This window comes from Melospiza georgiana, chromosome 31 (genome assembly GCF_028018845.1).
Source record: "Melospiza georgiana isolate bMelGeo1 chromosome 31, bMelGeo1.pri, whole genome shotgun sequence".
NCBI classification, from domain to species: Eukaryota; Metazoa; Chordata; class Aves; order Passeriformes; family Passerellidae; genus Melospiza; species Melospiza georgiana.
In genome coordinates this window covers 654,760-681,724 of record NC_080460.1, presented here as the reverse complement: position 1 = coordinate 681,724, position 26,965 = coordinate 654,760, and the positions used below count along the sequence as shown (strand labels likewise).

At 48.5% G+C, this 26,965-nt stretch overlaps 1 protein-coding gene across 1 annotated transcript; it reads left to right on the top strand.

Annotated features, from left to right (window-relative positions):
- Nucleotides 1–21,259, top strand: CHMP7 (charged multivesicular body protein 7). Its single transcript, XM_058042527.1, has 10 exons — nt 1–330; nt 1,229–1,403; nt 6,331–6,516; nt 8,930–9,063; nt 9,405–9,453; nt 10,765–10,884; nt 12,866–12,964; nt 14,051–14,111; nt 16,324–16,485; nt 17,990–21,259. The coding sequence occupies exons 1-10, from the start codon at nt 41–43 to the stop codon at nt 18,052–18,054; spliced, it is 1,341 nt and encodes a 446-aa protein (XP_057898510.1). The 5' UTR covers nt 1–40; the 3' UTR covers nt 18,055–21,259.
- Nucleotides 21,260–26,965: the final 5,706 nt, after the last annotated feature.

Here is a 26,965-nt window from a genome sequence, read left to right as displayed (position 1 = left end):
GACCGGGCGGAGGCCGCGGCCGAGCCGGGGGCTCGCGTAGATGTGCAGCCCGGGGGAGGCCCCCCCTGGGCCGGCCCCGGCCGGGGACCTGCCCCCGGAGTGGGAGACGGATGACGAGCGCATGGCCTTCCTGTTCTCGGCCTTCAAGCAGAGCCGCGAGGTGAACAGCACCGAGTGGGACAGCAAGATGGCCTTCTGGGTCGGGCTGGTTCTGGCCCGCGGCCGGCGGAGGGGCGCGGTGAGGACGTGCCTGAGGGAGCTGCAGAACGGCTTCGAGCGGCGGGGCAGCGTCCCCTTGGGGCTCGGCACCGTCCTCAGGGAGCTGCTGAGGTAAAGGAGCTCGGGCAGGGTGTGGGGGGTGCCAGGGGATGCGGCTGGCGATGGATCCGCGCTGTGCCCGCCCGGAGGGGGAATTCTGCCCTGGCACGGGCTTCCCACAGCAGCTGTGGCTGCCCCGTGCCTGGAAGCGTCCAAGGCCGGCTTGGATGGGGCTTGGAGCAGCCTGAGGCAGTGTCGGGTGTCCTGGCATGGCCGGGGTGGCGCTGGGTGGGATTTGAGGTCCTTCCAAGCCAAAGCAGTCTGAGATTCTGTGAATTGCGGTTCATGGTGTGTGAGTGGAATTTGGGAGGCCGAGCTGGACAGGGAGTCAGAGCTCAGGAGGTGTGGGAGGACAGGAATATTCCCACAGGAATATCGCTGCTAAACAGGGAGATAATCCCTGGAATGTTTTGGTGTCGCGGCTGCTGAGGGCACCGGGGATGTGTTGAGCTGTGTTTGCAACCAGAGATTTTGTGCTGTGAAATTGCAGCCCGGGACTGGTACCTCGAAGAGGCTCCAAACAGCAGGAGCTCTGTTGGTGACCTGAAAATTAAAACCAGTAGGTTTGAGAAACTGTTGCTGCAATTTAATATAAAAACGGAGCTCTCCTGAAATGGCTGATTACCCCTAAGACTGACCCTCCCTGTTCATCCCCTCCTTTGATGCCTCATCAGTTTTGAGTAGAAAACTGGGAGAAACTTGCAAAATGGGAAAAAAGAGTAAACAAAAAGCACTTGGGATCCAGAGGAAGCAGGGGAGGAGTGGAAACCTCTGGGTGTTTCCAGCAATGAAATCTCAAACCTGAGCTGGATCTGGTGATAGAAAATGCCCCTGAAGGATGGAGGATGTGCAGGATATCCAGTGTTTAGACTGGCTGTGTTCAGTTCCACCTGAATTATCTTCTCCCTAGACGTGGGAAGCTCCAGAGGGAGTCAGACTTCATGGCCAGTGTAGACAGCAGCTGGATCTCGTGGGGTGTGGGAGTTTTCATCCTGAAGCCCCTCAAGTGGACCCTCTCCAGCGTGCTGGGGGACAGCAAAATCCCTGAGGAAGAGGAGGTTCTGATTTACGTGGAGCTGCTGCAGGTGAGTGTTGTGGAGAAGCTTTCCTGAGATTGTGCTTTCTAGGAAAACCAGGAGTCATTTCCAGGGCTGAGCAGATCTTCCTTGGGGCTGCTGAGCCTGGAGAGGGATGTGTGGAGTGCCTTGGGGATGGGAAGGGGTTTGGAGGTTCCTTGAGAATGATGGAGCTGCTCCAAGGGCTGGACCAGGCTGGGAGAGCTGGAGGTGCTCACCTGGAGAGGAGAAACTGCAGGGAGAGCTCAGAGCCCTTCCAGGGGCTCCAGCAGAGCTGGAGAGGGATTTGGACAAGGGATAGAGGGACAGGGCACAGGGAATGGCTCCCACTGCCAGAGGGCAGGGATGGATGGGATGTTGGGCAGTAATTGTTCCCTGGGAGGGAGGGATGGAATTCCCAGGGAGCTGTGGGTGCCCCTGGATCCCTGGCAGTGCCCAAGGCCAGGCTGGAGCGCCCTGGGACAGTGGGAGGTGTCCCTGCCATGGCAGGGGTGGCACTGGGGGGGATTTCAGGTCCTTCCATCCCAAACCATTCCCTGGCTCTGACAGTGACTTCTCACTGACTCCAGGAGAAGGGAGGGACACAATTTCCTGCTTGTCCAGGGAGGTGAGAACTGTGCTGGGGATCCCAGGCTGGAGCTCATTCCTGTGCAGGAGCTCTGAGCCCAGCTCCATTTGCTACAGGGGTGAGCAGGGATGGGACAGTCCCAGCCTGGCTGGAGCTCATTCCTGTGCAGGAACTCTGAGCCCCAGCTCCATTTTCTCTTGGGATGAACAGGGATGGGACAGTCCCAGCCTGGCTGGAGCTCATCCCTGTGCAGGACACGAGGAGCTCTGAGCCCCAGCTCCATCTATTTGAGGGATGAGCAGGGGATGGGACAGGCCCAGCCTGGCTGGAGCTCTTTCCTGTGCAGGACATGAGGAGCTTTGAGCCCCAGCTCCATTTTCTCTTGGGATGAACAGGGATGGGACAGTCCCAGCCAGGCTGGAGCTGTGCTCATCCCTGTGCAGGAGTTCTGAGCCCCAGCTCCATTTGCTCCAGGGATGAGCAGGAGATTGGACAGGTCCAGCCTGGCTGGAGCTCATTCTTGTTCAGGACATGAGGAACTCTCAGCCCCAGCTCCATTTTCTCTCAGGATGAACAGGGATGGGACAGTCCCAGCCTGGCTGGAGCTGTGCTCATTCCTGTGCTGGAACTCTGAGCCCAGCTCCATCTGCTCCAGGGATGAGCAGGCATGGATCAATCCCAGCCTGGCTGGAGCTCATTCCTGTGCAGGAACTCTGAGCCCCAGCTCCATCTGCTCCAGGGATGAGCAGGGGATGGGACAGTCCCAGCCTGGACTGGGACTGGAGCTCATTCCTGTGCAGGAACTCTCAGCCCCAGCTCCATCTGCTCCAGGGGATGGATCAATCCCAGCCTGGCCACCCAAATCCCCCAGCCCACATTCCCTGGGCATTATTGCAGCTGCTTTCCCATGGGCTTGGATCCTGGCCCAGCCCCTGTTCTCTCTCTGTTACTCTGTGTCTGCTGAATGAGCCCCAGGCCTTGCTGTGCTTCTCTGGGTTACTGTGTCCAGCAGAAATGCAGGAAACCTTTACAAGCAGGAGTTTTGATTTGTTTCAAACCTGGGGAGGGATTTCCAGGAAGTGCAGGGCAAGCCCATTGATTGCCTGTGTGGTTCCTGTGCTGCTCCACAGCTTTGCAGGGAATGTCAATAGCAGAGTTTTGGTTTTTGTGGGTGACTGTTTCGAGAGTTCCCTGTGTGAAATTCACTCCAGAATACAGCAGGAAGTGTCCAAGCTGGGAGGAAGGAGGTGTGGGAGGGTTTGGGAAGAGCAGGAATGCTGTGTGGGCATCCCTGCGATGCCTTGGGGTGGCTGCCTGCAACAGAGGCTAGACAGAGCTAGAGAATAAAGTGGGCATTTATTATTAATAAATTATAAATGTATTAATAAAAAAGAAAAGGGAATCAATAACAAATTAATAAATATTAACAACAAACAATAATTTAGTACATGTTAATAATAAATAATATTAATAATAAATAATATTAAAGGCCTTCAGTAGCTACACCTTGGGCAGTCAGCAGCCTCCAGGATGCACAGTGGTCATGAGTTTTTCAGACAAATATGAGTTTGGTTCATTTACATATCAGTGGTTAATTGTCCAATTACAGCTCCAGGTAATGAAGCAATTTACCCCCAGTTTGCTCCCCCAATTCACTTTGTTGATGATTTTTGGGGCCTGAGGCAGCAGAGTGTTCCTGGATCTCAGGCCTGGAGGGATTGTTCTGTGTGCCCAGAATGTGAAGCCAGTAACCAACACTCTCTGTGGAGTTCAGAGTGATGCACTAAGGCAGGGCAGGATCTGGAAAATTCCAAAGGTGGAGTCCTAAGGCATCACTGTGATTTATTAAAAAATTATGGCTATTGATCTAGTACCGATCTCCAACTGTGACAGACAAAAACTTTCTAACAGTTTAGAGTTAGAAATTGGATGTTTATTGTGGGATAGCTCCCAAATGCACACTGCAATTTACAGGTGATCACAGAGTCCTTTTGGGTATTGAATACCCAAAATACAAATAGATATTGATAACTTTGGTACATCCCATTCCCAATATGAATATTGATCTAGTACCGATATCCAAAAACTCTCTGACAGTTTAAAGTTAGAAAGTGTTTGTTTATTGTGGGATAGCTCCCAAATGCACACTGCAATTTACAGGTGATCACAGAGTCCTTTTATCTGTACAAGTATTGAATACCCAAAATACAAATAGATATTGATAACTTTGGTACATCCCATTCCCAGTATGGATATTGATCTAGTACTGATATCCAAAAACTCTCTGACAGTTTAAAGTTAGACATTGTGTGTTTATTGTGGGATAGCTCCCAAATACACACTGCAATTTACAGGTGATTACAGAGTCCTTTTATCTGTACAAGTATTGAATACCCAAAATACAAATAGATATTGATAACTTTGGTACATCCCATTCCCAATGTGAATATTGATCTAGTACCGATATCCAAAAACTCTCTGACAGTTTAAGGTGTGTGTTTATTGTGGGATAGCTCCCAAATACACACTGCAGTTTACAGGTGATTACAGAGTCCTTTTATCTATACAAATATTGAATACCCAAAATACAAATAGATATTGATGACTTTGGTACATCCCATTCCCAATATGAATATTGATCTAGTATCGATACCCAAAAACTCTCTGACAGTTTAAAGTTAGAAATCAAACAGCAATCAAAAAACAATTTACAGGTGTTTAAAGAGTCCTTTTATCCATACAGGTATTGAACACCCAAAATACAAATATACATTCATAACTTTGGTACATCCCATTCCCCACTTCCCATGGTAATTAGTTCCAAAGGTATTAAGCATGAGTAGTTTGAAATGGGTTGGTTGTCCCTTTCATGGGGAGGGGTCCCAGACTGAGGAAGTAAATGAAGTCTTCCTCATTCTGACCTTTCTACATTTTCAATGCCAATGTGACAAATGAACCCTTGGTAGAGCTCCCATTCCCCATCTTCAGTTGGTTTCAGAACAGAGGAAGCCACAATTGTCTTATGATGCTAAAAACAATTGTCTTATGATGCTAAAAACAATTGTCTTATGATGCTAAAAACAATTGTCTTATGATGCTAAAAACAATTGTCTTATGACGCTAAAAACAATTGTCTTATGATGCTAAAAACAATTGTCTTATGATGCTATAAACAATTGTCTTATGATGCTAAAAACAATTGTCTTATGATGCTAAAAACAATTGTCTTATGATGCTAAAAACAATTGTCTTACGTTCCTAAAAACAATTGGCTTATGTTCCTGAAAGCTATTTATCATTTTCTATATTCTTCATTATAAACCCGGCTAACAAACATTGTGTTGACAAGCAATCATTCATTAGTTAACTGCTAACTCTTAATTAAACTAAATGGGTAGCCTGGATGAAGTGAACTCCAGTGAAGCTTATCTCTGACTAAACTCTTCACTATCACAGTGACCTGAGGAGGTCGCTTGGGGTGAGAGAAAGACTGATCAAGACTGTTTCTTGATCAGAAGGCTGGATTTATTGATATATGATAAATAATACATTATAACTATACTAAATAGAATAAAGAGAGAAGTTGCAGATGCTTGCTAAGCTAAGAATAGAAAGAAAGAATTTATAACAAAGTTGTGTCTAGGGACTCGGTTCCCAGCTTGCTCCTGTGATTGGCCCTTAATTATAAACATGGGAACATGAACTGTGGAGAGTTTAGTTCAAGCATGGCTTAAAGAAAAAGGCCATGAAGGCATACAGTTGAGAGAAAAGTAAAAGGTAGTTGCAAAGCAGTTCCAAAAGCAGTTCCCAGGCTGATTTTTATAAACAATTAGGCTCTCTCATGCATCACTTTATAAACAATAAGGTTCTCAGGCAGTCTTCCCATAACAAGCAAAACACCCTCTCTGGGAAAAGATGGCACCTTGGGAACAGATATGGAAGTTTTGGGAACCTTTCATATCACAGTGGGAACACTGGTTCTGTTTTTAATAAACAATTATAGGTATTGTAAAACAAAAGGAGTGGTTAGAGTTTTCTCTGTTAGCCTATCGTGAGCTTGGATTTTGTAATATGCATGAAGTTAATTAACGCTATTATATAAAGTGGCTGATCGATCAATAAATCTGAGTTCGATGCATCAAAGGATGGTCAGCTCCCTTCACTTCAATAATGAACTAATCACAGGTGCATCTTATTGCATTCTACAGTAGTTGATAATCATTGTTCACATTCTTCTTCTGGGGCCTTTGGCTTCCCAGAAGATACACAACTCTAAAGAAAGGATTTCTGTGAAAAAAATGTCTGTGACACTTCACTCCTGTAAACCCCCTGAATTCCCTGAGGTGTGTGTGTGCCTGCTCCCTGCAGGAGAAGGCGGAGGAGGTTTACCGGCTGTACCAGAGCTCCGCCCTGTCCTCGCACCCCGTGGTGGCGCTCTCGGAGCTGCGCTCGCTGTGCGCCGGCCTGTGCCCCGATGAGAGAACCTTCTACCTGCTGCTGCTGCAGCTGCAGAAGGAGAAGCGGGTCACCATCCTGGAGCAGAATGGAGAGAAGGTACAGGGTCCAGGTGACTGCTTTGGGGTGGTATCATCCCTGTCTTGCCTTCCATCTGCCTGCAGAGGAATGGATTGTAGGCGTTCTGGTGGCTGAAATGGGTGTGCTGTGGCTGGAAAGGTAAATTCCGTGTCCTTCAATGTGGGTGGAGGTGACAGGAAATCCTAATTGTGGCATGGCAGGTGGTGGTGTGAGGCCCCCAGGATGAGGTGAGACATGAGGATTTGACTCCATGTCCTCAGAAGGCTGATAGAATGTTATGTTATATTAAATTATATGAAATCCTATTATATTATATCCTATTAAATGATATCCTAGCATATCCTATCATATTATATGAAATTATATCGTATTATGTGATATGATATGAAATGATATGAAATGATATGATATGAAATGAAATGAAACTATATAATATGATATGATATGATATTATATTATATTATATCATATGAAATGATATGATATTATATGATATTACATTCTATTCTATTATAATATATTATATGAAATTATATGATATCTTATTATATCATATCCTGTCATACCATGCCCTATCATATCCTGTCATATTATATGATATGATATTAATAATATGAAATAATATAATATAATATAATATAATATAATATAATATAATATAATATAATATAATATAATATAATATAATATAATATAATATAATATAATATAATATAATATGAACTTGTAAGAAATTATATGCTATATGGTGTTACATTCTATTCTATTCTAATATATTATATGAAATGATATGAAATCCTATGCTATGATATCCTATTATGTCATATCCTCTCATACCATATCCTGTCATATCATATCCTGTCATATTTTATGAAATCATATCATATCATATTACATAACATTACATTATATTATATGAAATTATATGATATCCTATCATAACAAATCCTATTATATTATATGAAATTATGTTGTATTATATTATATGAAATCATACAATATGATATGATATTAATTATATGCTAAAACTATACTAAAGAAAGGGAAAGAATACATCAGAAGGCTGGAAAAAATAATCATGAAAGCTCATGACTGACTCCTCAGAGTCCAACACAGCTGATGGTGATTGGTCATTACTTGAAAACAATTCACAGACCACATTCAAGAGGAGCAAAACATGGAGGAGCTGAGGCTTCTCATCTTCCCAGAAGAAATCCTGGTGAAGGGATTTTTCAGAAAATACCATGGTGACAGTAGGTTTTTTAAACATTTATAATTCAGATTTAATTGAAGAGTTAAAACCGTGGCAGACTGTGCAGGTTGACAATTCCCAACCACACAAACTCCACACCTCTCGAGTCAGCATGGAATTCCATGGTTTTGAAAAGCTTTTAATATCCTATCATATTATAGGAAATTAGATCGTATTATATTATATGATATGACATTATATAATATTATATTATATGAAATCATATCATGTCGTATGAAATTATATGATATGATATAATATAATACAAGAAATATTATATTATATTATATTATATTATATTATATTATATTATATTATATTATATTATATTATATTATATTATATTATATTATATTATATTATATTATATTATATTATATTATATCCTATTATATCCTATTATATCCTATTATATCCTATCCTGTCATATCCTGTCATATCCTGTCATATCCTGTCATATCCTATCATACCATATCCTCTCATATCCTATCCTGTCATATTGTATTATATGAAATTACATGATATATTATATTATATTATATTATATTATATTATATTATATTATATTATATTATATTATATTATATTATATTATATTATATTATATTATATTATATTATATTATTCATATTACATTACATTACATTACATTACATTACCTTACCTTACCTTACCTTACATTGCATTACATTACATTACATTATAGGAAATCCTATTCTATGATATCCTATTATCTCATATTCTATCATTCCATATCCTGTCATATTATATTATATGAAATTATATCATAAATATTATATTATGTCTATACATATTTATACATATACACACACATATATATATATATATAATATATTCTATTATGTTTGTCACTTCCTGCAGAGGCACTCAGCTCTGAGATTCCCCTTTCCCTGTCGTGTTCTGAAGTCCTTGGCAGTCTGACATTGCCATCCCCTTCCAGGATCCAGGGACAGCTTTAAACCTTCCAGGTGTTCCCTTGAGGCTTTTTCTTTCCACCCTGCTGATCCTGATCCTAGTTTAACATTAAATCCTCTGGGACATCCTCATGACTCCAAGGCCTAAACAGGGAGTGCCAAAACTTCTTTTCCTTCCTTCCAAGTGAAATTATTCCTGATTGAGATTTCTGGGGGGTGACTCCAGCCTGTGCTGTGCTTTCAGATTGTGAAGTTTGCCCGAGGCCTCCACGCCAAGGTGTCCCCAATGAACGACGTGGACATTGGGGTTTATCAGCTGATGCAGAGTGAGCAGCTGCTGTCACAGAAGGTGGAGTCCCTTTCCCAGGAAGCAGAGAAGTAATTTGGGGAAGGGTGGTGGGAACAACATCTGTGGCATGTAGTACTTTGGGACACAATTAGAAGCTGCTTTCTCCTGTTGTTCTTTCCTGTTCATAAACAAAACAGTCACAGCCATGTGCTGGGGCAGCTTTCCCAGCCTTTGTTCCCTGTTCCCTGTGAAAACAAGGTGCAGGGAGTGTTTGCAAGGATTTGGAATTCAGTCAAGGACTTGTGGGAATCAGCAGAGGTTTGAGGGTGGTTGTATCCAAAATGCACCTTGTGGTCCCCTCAGACAGAGGGAGGGTGGTTGTGGGTTGTGAAAAAAGGAAGAAATTTCCTTTCCTTTTTCCATCTTGCAGGTGTAAAGAGGATGCCAGGAGTGCTTGCAAAGCTGGGAAGAAGCAGCTGGTGAGTGGCATTGCCAGGGCAGTGTCCTGGAGCTGCCCCAGAACTGCAGATCAACTTGGGGGCCTCATCCCAGGGGTGCTGGAGTCATTCTAGCCAAGTGTTAATACACAGACCATGGTTTTTATTTGTCCTTACTTTCTACACCTCATGTAACTTTTCTGCTGACAAATCTCATGGCTGCTGCTTAGCTCCAGTCACAGTTCTGTCTCTGAGGCCTGCCCTTTTCAGCTTTCCCAAACCCCTCTGATTTTAAGGATTCCCACCCCATGGTGCCAGCAGGAATATTGGACTCCCCCAAAGTGGGAACAAGCCCAGGGGAGGGGAGAGTTCCCAGATGTGTGTGTGACGCTGAGCTGAGGGCTCTGTGTGTGAGCTTAGGTATCTCTCTGTGTGTTTGTGAGCTGAGGTATCTGTGTGTGAGCTGAGCTCTGTGTGTGTGAGTTGAGGTATCTCTCTGTGTGTTTGTGAAGCTGAGGGCTCTGTGTGTGAGCTGAGCTCTCTGTGTGTGTTTGTGAAGCTGAGCTGTGGTGTCTCTGTGTGAGCTGAGGTATCTGTGTGTGAGCTGAGCTCTGTGTGTGTGAGTTGAGGTATCTCTGTGTGTGTTTGTTTAGCTGAGCTCTCTCTGTATGTGTGTGTGTGATTTGATCTCTGAGTGATCTGAGCTCTGTGTGTGTGTGTTTGTGAAGCTGAGGTCTCTGTGTGTGAGCTGAGGTATCTGTGTGTGTGATCTGAGCTCTCTGTCTGTGATCTGAGCTCTGTGTGTTTGTGAAGCTGACATCTCTGTGTGAGTTTGTGAAACTGAGCTGAGGTGTCTTTGTGTGGGTTTGTGAAGCTGAGCTCTCTGTGTGTGAGCTGAGCTCTGTGTGTGTGTGTGATCTGAGCTCTGTGTGTGTGAGATCTGATCTCTGTGATCTGAGCTCTCTGTGTGTGTGTGAGCTGAGCTCTGTCTGTGTGTGTGTGATTTGATCTCTCTCTCTGTGTGATCTGAGCTCTGTCTGTGTGTGTGTGTGTGATTTGATCTCTCTCTCTGTGTGATCTGAGCTCTCTGCGTGTGTTATGTGTATGTGTGTGAGCTGAGCTCTCTGTGATTGGAGCTCTCTCTCTGTCTGTGTGTGTGTGATTTGATCTCTGTGTGTGATCTGAGCTCTGTGTGTGTGTGTGTGAGCTGAGCTCTGTCTGTGTGTGTGTGTGTGTGTGATTTGATCTCTCTCTCTGTGTGATCTGAGCTCTGTGTGTGTGTGTGTGTGTGTGATTTGATCTCTCTCTCTCCCTGTGATCTGAGCTCTGTCTCTGTGTTTGTGTCCCTGGCAGGCCCTGAGGTGCCTCAAGGCCAAGCGGAGGACGGAGCGGCGCATCGAGGAGCTGCACTCCAAGCTGGATGCGGTGCAGGGAATCCTGGATCGGATCTACGCCTCCCAGACCGACCAGATGGTACCGAGGGCTCCTCCCCTGCTCCTCCCTGGGCTCCTCCCCTGCTCCTCCCCTGCTCCTTCCCCTGCTCCTTCCCTGCTCCTCCCCGGGCTCCTTCCCCTGCTCCTGCCCTGCTCCTGCCCTGCTCCTCCCCTGCTCCTCCCCTGCTCCTCCCCTGCTCCTTCCCCTGCTCCTTCCCCTGCTCCTTCCCTGCTCCTCCCCTGCTCCTCCCTGGGCTCCTCCCCTGCTCCTTCCCCTGCTCCTCCCCTGCTCCTTCCCTGCTCCTCCCCTGCTCCTCCCTGGGCTCCTCCCCTGCTCCTCCCCTGCTCCTCCCCTGCTCCTCCCCTGCTCCTCCCCTGCTCCTCCCCTGCTCCTTCCCTGCTCCTTCCCTGCTCCTCCCCTGCTCCTCCCCTGCTCCTCTCCTGCTCCTTCCCTGCTCCTCCCCTGCTCCTCCCCTGCTCCTGCCCTGCTCCTGCCCTGCTCCTGCCCTGCTCCTCCCCTGCTCCTCCCCTGCTCCTTCCCCTGCTCCTCCCCTGCTCCTCCCCTGCTCCTGCCCTGCTCCTCCCCTGCTCCTCCCCTGCTCCTCCCCTGCTCCTCCCCTGCTCCTCCCCTGCTCCTCCCCTGCTCCTCCCCTGCTCCTTCCCTGCTCCTCCCTGGGCTCCTTCCCTGCTCCTCACCTGCTCCTCCCCTGCTCCTCCCTGGGCTCCTCCCTGGGCTCCTCCCCTGCTCTTCCCCTGCTCCTCCCCTGCTCCTTCCCTGCTCCTCCCCTGCTCCTCCCCTGCTCCTCCCCTGGCTCCTCCCCTCATCTCTTCTCGCCTGCATCTTAACAAAAACCTTTTCCACTATGTCTGGTAAGAAGACACTGTGCCAGCACATAGAACATCCCCCATCGTGTTTTAGAAGTTACTCCCCTCATCCCTTGGCCCCGGGGCTGGGATTTTCCTGGCCGTGTCCCTCTGCACAAAGCTCCTCCATGTCCTGCTGTTTCTCCAAGGATCCTGCTCGGGAATCAGCTCTGGAGAGCAGCTCCCACTGTTTCCATCAGCACTGTGCATATTTGTCTTTTAGTTTGAATTTCAAGGTGTTTAATACCAACCATCACCATTGTGCATCTTCATCTCTTTCGTTTTTAATTTCAAGGTATTTAATACCTGCTAGGCTGGAGTTCATGAGCACTGTGCATCTTCATCTCTTTAATTTTTTATTTCAAGGTATTTTATACCTACTAGCCTGGAGTTCATCAGCACTGTGCATCTTTCTGTCTTTTATTTTGAATTTCCTGTAGTTCCTCAGCACTGTGCATCTTAATCTCTTTCATTTTTAATTTCCAAGTGTTTAATGCCTTTCAGGCTGCAGTTCATGAGCACTGTGCATCTTCATCTCTTTAATTTTTTATTTCAAGGTATTTTATACCTACCAGCCTGGATTTCATCAGCACTGGGCATCTTTCTGTCTTTTATTTTGAATTTCCATGTATTTATTACCTACCAGGCAGAAGTTCATCAGCATTGTGCTGTATTTTATTTTTAATTTCAAGGTATTTAATGCCTACCAGGCTGGAGTTCATCAGCACTGTGCATCTTAATCTCTTTTATTTTTAATTTCCAAGTGTTAAATGCCTTTCAGGCTGGAGTTCATCAGCACTGGGCATCTTCAACTCTTTTATTTTGAATTTCCAGGTATTTAATAGCCTGGATTTAATCAGCATTGTGCATCTTTATCTCTTTCATTTTTAATTTCCAAGTCTTTAATACCTACCAGCCTGGATTTCATCAGCACTGTGCAACTTGATCTGTTTTATTTTGAATTTCCAGGTGTTTAACATCAGTTTTATTTAAATTTCCAGCTGTTTATCCTGTTTTATTTGAATTTCCAGGTGTTTATCCTCTATTTATTTTGAATTTCCAGCTGTTTATCCTCCGTTTTATTTAAATTTCCAGCTGTTTATCCTCTGTTTTATTGGAATTTCAGGTATTTATCCTCTGTTTTATTTGAATTTCAGGTGTTCAATGCCTACCAGGCTGGTGTGGGGGCCCTCAAGCTCTCCATGAGGGATGTGAGTGTGGAGAGGGCAGAGAACCTGGTGGATCAGATCCAAGAGGTAAAGACACCTGCCCAGATATTAATTAATTAATTAATTAATTAATCATTCTTTGCTTGCTTTTAATTAGTTTTAATTAGTTTTTCCCCTCTATGGCACTAAAGTAAACTGACTTAATTTTGAGTTAAAAGCTCAGCAAGAAGGTTTCTGTGTCTCCTGGTTTTGCTGCAATGTATTTGAGTTTATTGGAAATTTTCTGGGGTTTTTGGATGGGCACTATTGGGGAAGCACCCAGCTTTCCTGAAAGGCTTTGGGTGCATTAAAAATACAAATTAAACATTTGCAAGCTGGAATGAACAGTGTGCATGAAACAGCCTGACATTTTATTTTAATTTAATTTAATTTAATTTAATTTAATTTAATTTAATTTAATTTTATTTTATTTTATTTTATTTTATTTTATTTTATTTTATTTTATTTTATTCATTTTTTGCTTATTTATTCTATTTTATTTCTGTTCTATTTTATTTCTGTTCTGTTTTTATTTTATTTTATTTTAATTTTATTTCATTTTAAAATTTTATTTTATTTTATTTCTTTTAAAATTTTTATTTTATTACTTTGGTTTTTTATTTTATTTTATTAATTTTTATTTTATTTATTCTATTTTATTTCTGTTTTATTTTATTATTTTATTTTACTTTATTTTATTTTATTTTACTTCATTGTGCTTTGTCTTTTATTTTATTGTACTTTATTGTATTTTATTTTATTGTACATTTTTGTATTTTTTTATTTTATTTTATTTATTTATTATCTTTCTTTTTAAAAGTTTATTTTATTTCTTTTTAATTTTTAATTTAATTTGATTACTTTGTTTTATTACACAGTTTTACTCCCACTGTGAAATCCTGCTTTGGGTTTGATCCTCAAATGTGCCATCCTTGGTGGTGTTGTTTATTCTGAAATAATCTTCACGTTCCTTGTGAAAGCCAAGGTGGAAATTCTGCACTAATTCCTGCTGCCTTCAGGCCAATTCCTGCTACCTTCTGATTTTGTTTTTTATTTGTGCTTTTGCTAGAGCAGCTGCAGCAGGCCACAGCATGAATTTCTGATCTGCATCTCATTGTGTTTATTTTACCTCAGCTTTGTGACACCCAAGATGAAGTGGCCCAGACCCTGGCTGGAGTGGGGATCAACGGGCTGGGTATGTGCTGGCCTTTCATCCTTGGCTTCTGCTTTGCTGCTCCCTCCTTTCCTGCTCCTTCCTTTCTCTGCTCCTTCCTTTCCTGCTCCTTCCTTTCCTGCTCCCTCCCTTTCCCTTACTCCTTCCTTTCCCTGCTCCTTCCTTTCCTGCTCCTTCCTTTCCCTTACTCCTTCCTTTCTCTGCTCCTTCCTTTCCCTGCTCCTTCCTTTCCTGCTCCTTCCTTTCCTGCTCCTTCCTTTCCCTTACTCCTTCCTTTCCTGCTCCTTCCTTTCCTGCTCCTTCCTTTCCTGCTCCTTCCTTTCCCTGCTCCTTCCTTTCCCTGCTCCTTCCTTTCCTGCTCCTTCCTTTCCCTTACTCCTTCCTTTCCTGCTCCTTCCTTTCCCTGCTCCTTCCTTTCCTGCTCCTTCCTTTCCCTTACTCCTTCCTTTCCCTGCTCCTTCCTTTCCTGCTCCCTCCCTTTCCCTTACTCCTTCCTTTCCCTGCTCCTTCCTTTCCTGCTCCTTCCTTTCCCTTACTCCTTCCTTTCTCTGCTCCTTCCTTTCCCTGCTCCTTCCTTTCCTGCTCCTTCCTTTCCTGCTCCTTCCTTTCCCTTACTCCTTCCTTTCCTGCTCCTTCCTTTCCTGCTCCTTCCTTTCCTGCTCCTTCCTTTCCCTGCTCCTTCCTTTCCCTGCTCCTTCCTTTCCTGCTCCTTCCTTTCCCTTACTCCTTCCTTTCCTGCTCCTTCCTTTCCCTGCTCCTTCCTTTCCTGCTCCTTCCTTTCCCTTACTCCTTCCTTTCCTGCTCCTTCCTTTCCTGCTCCTTCCTTTCCTGCTCCTTCCTTTCCCTGCTCCTTCCTTTCCTGCTCCTTCCTTTCCTGCTCCTTCCTTTCCCTGCTCCTTCCTTTCCCTGCTCCTTCCTTTCCTGCTCCTTCCTTTCCCTTACTCCTTCCTTTCCAGCTCCTTCCTTTCCTGCTTCTTCCTTTCCTGCTCCTTCCTTTCCTGCTCCTTCCTTTCCTGCTCCTTCCTTTCCCTGCTCCTTCCTTTCCCTTACTCCTTCCTTTCCTGCTCCTCCCTTTCCCTTACTCCTTCCTTTTCCTGCTCCTTCCTTTCCTGCTCCCTCCTTTCCTCCTCCTTCCTTTCCCTGCTCCTTCCTTTCCTGCTCCTTCCTTTCCCTCCTCCTTCCTTTCCCTGCTCCTTCCTTTCCCTGCTCCTTCCTTTCCCTTACCCCATCCCATCCCTGCTCCCTCCTTGCCCTTACTTAATTCCTTCCTGCTCCTTCCTTTCCCTTACTCCCTCCTTTCCCTGCTCCTTCCTTTCCCTTCCTCCATCCCTTTCCCTGCTCCATCCCTTTTCCTGCTCCTTCCTTTCCCTGCTCCTTACTCCCTCTTTTCCCTGCTCTTTCCTTTTCATTGCTCCTTCCATTCCCTGCTCCTTCCCTTCTCTGCTCCCTACTTTCCCTTTCCCCTCCCATCCCTGCTCCCTCCTTTCCCTTTCTCCCTCCTTTTTCCCTCCCATCCCTTTTTCCCTCCTTTCCCTTTTCCCTCCCATCCCTGCTCCCTCCCTTCCCTTTTTCCCTCTCATCCCTTTTTCCCTCCTTTCCCTTTTCCCTCCTTTCCCTTTTCCCTCCCATCCCTTTCTCCCTCCTTTCCCTTCCTCCCTCCTTTTTCCCTCCCATCCCCTTTTCCCTCCTTCCCTTTTTCCCTCCTTTCCCTTTTTCCCTCCCATCCCTGCTCCCTCCCTTCCCTGTTCCCTCCCCACATTCAGCACCTTCCTGGGGCAATAAACTCTTCCCAAAACACCAAAGTTGGTGCCTGAAGGGAATGGGAGCAGGGATTTCTCCCCTCTGACTGTTTCTCCATCTCCAAATCCTCGTGGTCCCTGTTTGGGGCTGGGTTTCAGTTCAAAGCTGGGTAATGTTGGTTTAAATCTATTTTTAGGGCAGCTGCTGCTTTGTTTTGTTGAAGTGATGAGCTTTTTCCTCTGGCCTGGTTGCTGCTGCAGCTTGTTTGCCTCTGCTGAAAGGTGCCAGAGCTTCTTGGCCTCAGTGCCAAGGAAAAAAATTCTCCTCCCTGAGATCAGGACTGAAATTTCAGTCCTTTAAAAGAAGTACAGGAAATTCCTTGTGAGTAACAATGGAGGGAAGGAATAACAGCTCAGTTTTGGGTCTCATTCTCTGTGCTGTGAGGATGCCACTGAATTCTCCTCGGAGCTGAAATCTTTTCTTTGCTCAGCAGAGATGGACTCTGAGGAGCTGGAGCAGGAGCTGGACAGTCTCCTGCAGGACTCCAGCAAGGATTCCCTGGATCTGCCTCCCATCCCCCAGAAGGTGCTGGGTGCCCCCATCTCTGATGCCGAGCTGGAAGCTGAGCTGGAGCAGCTCTCTGTGTCTGCTGGAGGTGGGAATGGCAGCAGGGCCTGGGAGGGGCTGCTCTGGCAGCTGGGACAGCCCTGGGCAGCACAGGGGCAGCAGAGGCCTGGCAGAGCTGGGAATTGTGCCTGGATCCAGGCTCAGGAGAGCTAAACCCAGTCCCGAGCTGGGAATTCTGCCTGGATCCAGGCTCAGGAGAGCTAAACCCAGTCCTGAGCTGGGAATTCTGTCTGGATCCAGGCTCAACAGAGTTAAACCCAGTCCTGAACTGGGAATTGTGCCTGGATCCAGGCTCAGGAGAGCTAAACCCAGTCCCGAGCTGGGAATTCTGCCTGGATCCAGGTTCAACAAAGTTAAACCCAGTCCTGAGCTGGGAATTCTGTCTGGATCCTGCTTGAGCAGAGCTTAACCCAGTCCTGAGCTGGGAATTGTGCCTGGATCCAGGTTCAACAGAGTTAAACCCAGTCCTGAGCTGGGAATTCTGTCTGGATCCTGCTTGAGCAGAGCTTAACCCAGTCCTGAGCTGGGAATTCTGGATCCAGGCTCAGGAGAGCTAAACCCAGTCCTGAGCTGGGAATTCTGCCTGGATCCAGGTTCAACAGAGTTTAACCCAGTCCTGAACTGGGAATTCTGGATCCAGGCTCAGGAGAGTTAAACCCAGTCCTGAGCTGGGAATTCTGCCTGGATCCTGCCTCTGCAGGGCTAAACCCAATCCTGAGCTGGGAATTCTGTGTGGATCCTGCTTCAATAAAGCTTAACCCAGTCCTGAACTGGGAATTCTGGATCCAGACTCAGGAGAGTTAAACCCAGTCCTGAGCTGGGAATTCTGCCTGGATCCAGGTTAAACAGAGTTAAACCCAGTCCTGGCAGAGCTGGGAATTCTGCCTGGATCCTTTGCCAGGGGTGGAGGGAGAGCTGAAGGCTCTGTGAGGGAGCTACTGCTTGGACAAATTGCTTTTTTACATTTAACAAAGTTGTACCAAGCCAGGCAGTGTTGGAAGGGATAAACCAGAATTTCCTAAACAGGATTTGTCCAGCACTCAGCATCTCCCCTGGAATGCTCTTCATGTGGGACAGGCCTGCTTAAGCTGGGCTTTATTTACTGATAAGGAAATAAATCATAAGAATGATAAATAAATCATATTTTATGATTTATTAATGATCTTTTTGTGTCCTTTCCAACTCAGGATACCCCATGATTCAGTAACAGTGAATGACCAGAGTTTATGGGCTTGCACTGAGCTTTCCCTACACCTGTCCTGGACAGTTCCAGTTTTCCTTTTGGGAATCTGTTCATGAGCAATTCCACAGGATTGGCCTTGTGGTTTTCCTTTGGGTTGAGCGTGTTATAACCCCAATTTCCAAGGCATTCCCTGGAAATTTCCAGGGCATGAGATGCTCCACATGGAACATGTGATTCCAGGGGGATGGAGCAGAGCAGGGAAGCACCTGGGCACTCTGGAATGGTATTGGGTGGTTGTGGATGGGTTTGATGAGTTCTGATCTTTTCTCTGATGCAATTCCCTTCACAGACGTGGCACAAAAGACTCCCTCTGCTTCTTCTGAACCCAAAACAGCTGTGGGACTGAATCTCTGAAGAGCCAACAGAATCCTGTTGCTGCAGCTTGGGAAGTGTCTCAATGTTCCTTAACTGATGACCAGAACTTCCAAGGAGAGGGGAGCAGCCCTGTCCTCCTGGATCTGTCTTTGCTCAGCAGCAGGAGCTCCTGCCATGACAATCCACTCTGGACCTGGCCCCAGCTGGTGTTTGTCATCTGTGCCAACATCTGCTCTCGAGCTGACTCGTGACCCCAAGTCACTGCCACATCCAGTCTTCCCTTCTGGGAACACAACTCCAGCCAAGATAAAAACTCTTCTGTGTCCATAGCAGTGCTCGGTTTTGGGTTTGGTTTTGGTTTCTCTTCCTTTGCTGTGGCTGATGTTGAGAATCTGAGCAGCAGCAGCAGCGTTGCAGTGGCTCAACATTTGGCTGTTTGTGTGGTTGTTTAGAACACTTGGCACATCAGTCCTGCCCTTAAACACCTGGTGCTCGTTGTGTCCCTCCCTCTGGATCCTGCACTGACAGCCAGGCACTGGATCTGCTCAGTTTGAGGAGATTTTGGTGCTGCTCAGAGAGGGCAGCAAGGGCAAGCACAAGACAAAAGAATCCCTCTCTCTGTAATGACATTAAGGCCTTAAAAGGGAGACCTGCAAAAGATTCCCCCAGAGGAGTTCCAGGCTCTTATGGCCAAGGCTGCTCTTTCTGCTGGCACTTGAAATTGGAGCTGGTGGCTATTTTTGTATCACCCCTGTAAGCAAAACTCCTGGGGAGCAGCAGGGTGCTGGCTCTGAGCTGCCGTGGAGGGATTTGGAGTGGGAAATAAATCAAGGGATCCCTTGGGAGGGCACAGCCCCATGGAACAGCCTTGGCTTTGCCTCCAGCCCTGGCACTGCACTCCCACAGGATTGTGTGTTCCCTGACAGCCCCAGACCAGCCCCTGTGGATGTTTTTGATGCACAAACCCCTGAGCACCACAGCTGCAGCTGCTCCAGGGCTGCCTCTCCCCCTCTCATCTTTTGCAGGTCACTTTTTACCCCTGTGTGCACACAGAAGCCTGGGAAGCTCCAGGAGGGGAATGTGCCCTTCCCTGGCATTCCTGAGCATGGCAAGGGAGTGCCTGGCTGCCTGTGGATGGATCACAGCCCTGTGCCCCTCCTCCTGACTGGGAATGTGTCCCACAGCACTGGGAATGTGTCCCACAGCACTGGGAATGTGTCCCACAGCACTGGGAATGTGCTCCACCACCAGGGGAATGTGCTCCACCACCAGGGGAATGTGTTCCACCACCAGGGGAATGTATTCCTGTACCAGTGGGAATGGATTCCTGCAGCACTGGGAATTTATTCCAGTACTACTGGGAATGTATCCCACAGCACTGGGAATGTGTTCCTGTAGCACTGGGGATGTATTCCTGTACCAGTGGGAATTTATTCCAGTACTACTGGGAATGTATCCCACAGCACTGGGAATGTGTTCCACCACCAGGGGAATGTATTCCTGTACCAGTGGGAATGGATTCCTGCAGCACTGGGAATTTATTCCAGCACTACTGGGAATGTATCCCACAGCACTGGGAATGTGTTCCTGTAGCACTGGGAATGTATTCCTGTACCAGTGGGAATGGATTCCTGCAGCACTGGGAATTTATTCCAGCACTACTGGGAATGTATCCCACAGCACTGGGAATGTGTTCCTGTAGCACTGGGAATGTATTCCTGTACCAGTGGGAATGGATTCCTGCAGCACTGGGAATTTATTCCAATACTACGGAATTTATTCCCACAGCATTGGGAATTTATTCCAGTACTACTGGGAATGTGTTCCTGCACCACTGGGAATTTATTCCAGTACTACTGGAATGTATTCCTGCACCTGTGGGAATGAATTCCCCCAGCACTTGGAATGTATTCCAGCAGCACTGGGAATTTATTCCAGCAGCACTGGGAATGTGTTCCTGCCCCATTGGGAATTTATTCCAGCAGCACTGGGAATTTATTCCCACAGCATTGGGAAAGTGTCCCAGTACCACCAGTGGGAATGTATCCCAGTACCACTGGGAATTTATTCTCACAGCACTGGGAATTTATTCCCACAGCGTTGGGAATGTGTTCCCACAGCACTGGGAATGAATTCCTGCAGCACTGGGAATTTATTCCAATATCACTGGGAATTTATTGCTACAGCATTGGAAATGTATCCCTGCACCACTGGGAATTTATTCCAGTACTACTGGAATGTATTCCTGCACCTGTGGGAATGAATTCCCCTAGCACTGGGAATGTATTCCAGCAGCACTGGGAATTTATTCCAGTGCCACTGGGAATGTGTTCCTGCCCCATTGGGAATTTATTCCAGCAGCACTGGGAATTTATTCCCACAGCATTGGGAATGTATCCCAGTACCACTGGGAATTTATTCCAGTGCCACTGGGAATGTGTTCCTGCACCACTGGGAATGTATTCCAGCAGCGCTGGGAATTTATTCCAATATCACTGAGAATTTATTCCCACAGCATTGGGAATGTGTCCCAGTACCACCAGTGGGAATGTATCCCAGTACCACTGGGAATTTATTCCAGTGCCACTGGGAATGTGTTCCTGCACCACTGGAAATGTATTCCAGTACCAGTGGGAATTTATTCCAGCAGCACTGGGAATTTATTCCAATATCACTGAGAATTTATTCCCACAGCATTGGGAATGTGTTCCTGCCTCATTGGGAATTTATTCTCACAGCACTGGGAATTTATTCCCACAGCATTGGGAATTTATTCCAGTACCACTGGGAATTTATTCCAGCATCACTGGGAATTTATTCTCACAGCACTGGGAATTTATTCCCACAGCATTGGGAATGTATCCCAGTACCACTGGGAATTTATTCCAGCATCACTGGGAATTTATCCCCACAGCACTGGGAATGTATCCCAGTACCACCAGGAATGTGTCCCAGCACTTCCACGCTGCCTCTGCAGCCCCCACTCCTCGGTGGCACCTTGGCATAATGCAGTGGGGGCGGGAGTTTCCCCTCCTGGTGCCCATTTGGTGCCCGCCCAGTCCCGGCCCAGGGCCAGGGTGGCACTGGGGCTGTCCCCAGGGGCTGTGTCCCCTCTGTCCCCGCTCACCAGTGCAGGCTCCTGCCAGGGGAGGGGGAGGCTGCAGCTCTCACGTCCCCCATGGAATGATGTACAATGACTTGAAGCTCTGTATTCCTTTCCTCTGGAAGTAAATGGGAGAAAATCCTCGGTGTTTTCTGCCTGTGTGTGACCAAAGGGGATGGGAGGGACCCAGGGGCCCTTCTGTGCTTTGTCCCTGCTCCAGCTGCTGATCCAGCTGTGCTGGCATCCAGGGATAGTCCTGGGCTGCTTTATCCAAACCCAAACTGAGCACCTGCTCCACCAGACTAGCCTGGGTTTAAAAAGCCCATTATTAAATATTACCACATTTAATAGTTTGTCTGTATTTCCTGAGCAGGCTCTGCTGCTTTTTGGGTGGCACTGCCTTCATTCCTGGTGTCATTGTGGACACAATTCCTGCTTTTCCTTATCTGTCCCCTTCTTTTTTATCACTGTGCATCTCAAACCTGCACTTTGAAGGTTCACAGTCACAACCCTCTGCCCATGGAGAAAAGGAAATCAGTTCTAGTGCACCCCTTGCTTTTGTACCAGACAATTCCTAAAGCTGATTTTTGGGGCAGTTTTTCACCCAGCTTCTTGTTCTAATTGCAATTAAGCAGCCCAGACTGGGAGCCTGGCACTGGTTTTCCCTCTGCTTGAAGAAAATTGATGTAAATTGAGCGGCCTGCTGATAGAAAACCAAATTTCCCTCTGAAACCACAATGCCTAAACCAGGAATCCCAGGCTGTTGATGCTTTTTCCTCTGGCTGAGGTTTGATCTGATCCCTGGAGAGCTCCCTGGATTTTTTTACAGGGCTCAGCTCTCACCTACAACCTGGATTTTTGTTTTTCAAGTCTGACTCCCCCTCCTGATCTCTCAGAACTTGTCCCTTCCCTGGAAATTCCTGCAGGAATAAACACTCCCCATAATCCTGGGATGCATCAGCTGTGCTGGAAATGACATTTAGGAGTTAAACCCCAGCAGCTGCTGCTTTATTTGGAGTGGCTGGTAATTTTCTGCCTTTGATGCAGAGTGGGGGATGTAATCAGGGTGCCTGAATGGAGAATTTTGAGGATATTTTGGTGAGACAGCAGGGAGAGGAAATCAAGGGCAGCCTCTTGCTGGGTGAGGAAATTAAATATAAAAACTTGGAGCTGAATTGCCACGAAACTGGAATCTTTTCATGCTGGAGAGCTGTTTAAAATAGAGCTTAACTTGAGCCTGGAAAAAAAAATAGCTGCTGAACTGTTGCTGATCAGATAATGCAGATCCTCAGGGGAGGAGATCTGATCCCTCCCAGCAGGAGCTGCTGGGTTTGGTTTGTGACAGCAGAGCCCGCAGGGATCCTGCAGCAGGTGTGGTGCAAAGTGCCAGAAATTGGATAAACTGGATCCCATCCCATCCCGTGGATACCATCCCATGGATCCCATCCCATCCCATGGATACCATCCCATCCCATGGATACCATCCCATCTCATGGGTACCATGGATCCCATCCCATGGATCCCCTCCCATCTCAAGGATCCCATCTCAAGGATTCCATCCCATTCCATCTCATGGGTCCCATGGATTCCATCCCATCCCATGGATCCCATCCCATTCCATGGATGCCATCTCATCCTATCCCATCCCATGGATCCCATCCCATCCCATCCCATCCCATCTCATGGGTCCCATTCCATCCCATGGATGCCATCTCATGGGTCCCATGGATCCCATCCCATCCCATCTGATGGATCCCATGATCCCATCCCATGGATTCCATCCCATGGATCCCATCCCATCCTATGGATCCCATCCCGTGGATCCCATCCCATCCCATCCCATTGATCCCATCCCATCCCATGGATCCCATGGATCCCATCCCATCCCATGGATCCCATGGATCCCATCCCATCCCATGGATCCCATCCCATGGATCCCATCCTATCCCACTGATCCCATCCCATCCCATGGATCCCATCCCATCCCATCCCATCTCATCCCATCCCATCTCATCCCATCCCATCCCATCCCATCCCATCCCATCCCATCCCATCCCATCCCATCCCATCCCATCCCATCCCATCCCATCCCATCCCATCCCATCCCATCCCATGGATTCCATCCCATCCCATGGATCCCATCCCATCTCATCCCATTCCATCAGTCCCATGTATCCCATCCTGTCCCATCTCATGGGTCCCATCTCATCCCATGGATCCCATCCCATCCCATCCCATCTGATGGATCCCATGATCCCATCCCATGGATTCCATCCCAAGGATCCCGTCCCATCCTATGGATCCCATCCCATCCCATCCCGTCCCATCCCATCCCATCCCATGGATCTCATCCTGTCTCATGGATCCCATCCCATCCCATTCCATCTCATGGGTCCCATGGATTCCATCCCATCCCATGGATTTCATCCCATCCCATCAGTCCCATGGATCCCTTCCTGTCCCATCTCATGGGTCCCATCCCATCCCATGGATCTCATCCCATCCCATGGATCCCATCCCATCCCATCCCATCCCATCCCATCCCATCCCATCCCATCCAATCCCATCCCATCCCCAGCTGAAGGGGAGATCCTTTCCTGATCCTTTCCTACACCCTCAGGTTGTGCCATGGGAGGTTTTGGTTGGAAATTGGGACAAAATCCTTCATGGAAAATGTCAGGCACGGGAAGGGTGGAATCACCGTCCCTGGAGGGTTCAAACAGTGTGGAGGTGGCACTTGGGGACACGGTGTGGGGTGGCCTTGATGGTCTGAAGGTCTTCGCCAACCTTAAGTCTAAAATTTTACATTTGGAGCTCCCAAGGAGGAGGAGCTGATTTGTGTCTCAAAGAAGGATTTCCTGGAAGCCTCCTGGCTCGGGATGTGCCACCATGGGCTGCCACTGCCACCCTGTGCTGTGACTTATGGAGGTGACAGATCCAGTGCCACCCATGCCCTGTGTGACAGATCCAGTGCCACCCATGCCCTGTGCGACAGATCAGTGCCACCCTGCTCTGTGTGACAGATCCAGTGCCACCAGTGCTCTGTGTGACAGATCCAGTGCCACCAGTGATCTGTGTGACAGATCCAGTGCCACCCTGCCCTGTGTGACAGATCCAGTGCCATCCCTGCCCTGTGTGACAGATCCAGTGCCACCAGTGCCCTGTGTGACAGATCAGTGCCACCCTGCCCTGTGTGACAGATCCAGTGCCACCCTGCCCTGTGTGACAGATCAGTGCCACCCTGCTCTGTGTGACAGATCCAGTGCCACCCTGCCCTGTGTGACAGATCAGTGCCACCAGTGATCTGTGTGACAGATCCAGTGCCATCCCTGCCCTGTCACAGGGCACTGCCACCCTGCTCACCCAGTCAGCAGTGACAGCAGTGACAGCGGTGACAGCAGTGACAGCATCCCGGTGTTTGTTTCTGAGCTCCTGCAAACCTTCATGCCCAGAGCAGGGGTTGGGAGGAAAATGCCCCGTGGGGCACCAGGGGCAGAGCATCCCTGGGTGGGTGAGGGATCTGCCTTGAGGGCCTTGGGATATCCTGAGGGGGAAAGGACCCGGACACCCCAAATCCCACCCTGGGGGCGGTGTCCAAACGCTCCTGGCAGCCCCGGGGCCGTGCCCGTTCTCGGGGGGCTGTCCTGGGGTTTATTCGCTCCTCGGGGGATGAACTGTGCCCCAGCCCTGCCCCAGCTCCCGCTTTCCCCCCGCTGGATCCCCAATTCCCGAGGCCGGCGCTGCTCCGGGCGCGGCCGCTGGTGCCACCTACCCTCGCTCCCTGGCGCTGCAGCCGCCGCTAATTAACCCGAGGCTTAATTAAACCGAGCTGTGGCCGTGACACGGGGACAGCGAGCGCCCGGACACCCAGAGCGAGCCCGGCCGCGGCTTCAGGGGGCATCGGCCCCTGCTGGGAATGGATCGGGGCTGGTCCTGCTGTCACCGGGCTCAGCTGGGCCGGCTCGGGGTGATGGACCCGGGTTTGGCAATCCCGGGGTGATGGATCCGGGTTTGGCAATACCGGGGTGATAGACCCGGGTTTGGCAATCCCGGGGTGATGGACCCGGGCTCAGCAATCCCGGGGTGATGGATCCGGGTTTGGCAATCCCGGGATGATGAACCCGGGTTTGGCAATCCCGGGATGATGGATCTGGATTTGGCAATCCCGGGGTGATGGACCCGGGCTCAGCAATCCCGGGGTGATGGATCTGGGTTTAGCAGAGCTGGCTCGGGGTGATGAACCCGGGTTTAGCAATTCCAGGGTGATGGACCCAGGTTTGGCAATCCCGGGATGATGGATCCGGGTTTGGCAATCCCGGGGTGATGGACATGGGTTTGGCAATACCGGGGTGATGGATCCGGGTTTGGCAATCCCGGGGTGATGGATCCGGGCTCAGCAATCCCAGGATGATGGATCCGGGTTTAGCCATCCCGGGGTGATGGACCCGGGTTTAGCAGAGCTGGCTCGGGGTGATGGACCCAGGTTTGACAATCCCGGGGTGATGGACCCGGGCTCAGCAATCCCGGGGTGATGGACCCGGGTTTAGCAGAGCTGGCTCGGGGTGATGGACCCGGGCTCAGCAATCCCGGGATGATGGACCCGGGTTTGACAATCCCGGGGTGATGGATCCGGGTTTAGCAGAGCTGGCTCAGGGGGATGGACCTGGCTTTAGCAATCTCGGGGTGATGGATCTGGGCCCAGTTGTGCTGGCTCGGGATGATGGATCCGGGCTCAACAATCCCAGGGTGATGGATCCGGGTTCAGCAATCCCGGGGGATGGACCCGGGCTCAGCAATCCCGAGGTGACGGATCCGGGTTTAGCAGAGCCAGCTTGGGGTAATGGATCTAGGTTAGCAATTCCAGGGTGATAGATCCAGGTTTAGTAATCTCGGGATGATGGATCCGGGTTCAGCAATCCTGGGGTGATGGATCCAGGCTCAGCAGAGCTGGGTTGATGGACCCGGGTTTGGCAATACCGGGGTGATGGACCCGGACTCAGCAATCCCGGGATGATGGATCTGGGTTTGGCAATCCTGGGGTGATGGACCCGGGCTCAGCAATCCCGGAGTGATGGATCCGGGTTTAGCAATCTCGGGGTGATGGACCCGGGTTTGGCAATCCCGGGGTGATGGACCCGGGCTCAGCAATCCCGGGGTGATGGACCCGGGCTCAGCAATCCCAGGCTGATGGACCCGGGTTTGGCAATCCCGGGGTGATGGATCTGGGTTTGGCAATCCCGGGGTGATGGACCCGGGTTTGGCAGAGCTGGCTCGGGGTGATGGACCCGGGTTTAGCAATTCCAGGGTGATGGACCCGGGTTTGGCAATCCTGGGGTGATGGACCCGGTTTTAGCAGAGCTGGCTCGGGGTGATGGACCCGGGTTTAGCAATTCCAGGGTGATGAACCCAGGTTTAGCAATTCCAGGGTGATGGACCCAGGTTTGGCAATCCCGGGATGATGGATCCGGGTTTGGCAATCCCAGGCTGATGGATCCGAGCTCTGCAATCCCGGGATGATGGATCCGGGTTTGGCAATCCCAGGCTGATGGATCCGGGCTCAGCAATCCCGGGGTGATGGATCCGGGCTCGGCAATCCCGGGGTGATGGACCCGGGTTTAGCAATCCCGGGGTGATGGATCTGGGTTTAGCAGAGCTGGCTCGGGGGGATGGACCCAGGCTCAGCAATCTCGGGGTGATGGACCCGGGTTTAGCAATCCCGGGGTGATAGACCCAGGTTTAGCAATCTCAGGGTAATGGATCTGGGCTCAGCTGTGCCGGCTCGGGATGATGGATCCGGGCTCAACAATCCCAGGGTGATGGATCCGGGTTCAGCAATCCCGGGGGATG

What these genes read in the sequence shown, in the direction of transcription:
- CHMP7 (XM_058042527.1), top strand. Translation starts at nt 41, where the DNA reads ATGTGCAGCCCGGGGGAGGCCCCCCCTGGGCCGGCCCCGGCCGGGGAC. An exon ending in TTTACGTGGAGCTGCTGCAG is followed by an intron (nt 1,404 to 6,330) that starts GTGAGTGTTGTG and finishes TGCTCCCTGCAG; the next exon opens with GAGAAGGCGGAGGAGGTTTA. An exon ending in CCTCCCAGACCGACCAGATG is followed by an intron (nt 10,885 to 12,865) that starts GTACCGAGGGCT and finishes TTTGAATTTCAG; the next exon opens with GTGTTCAATGCCTACCAGGC.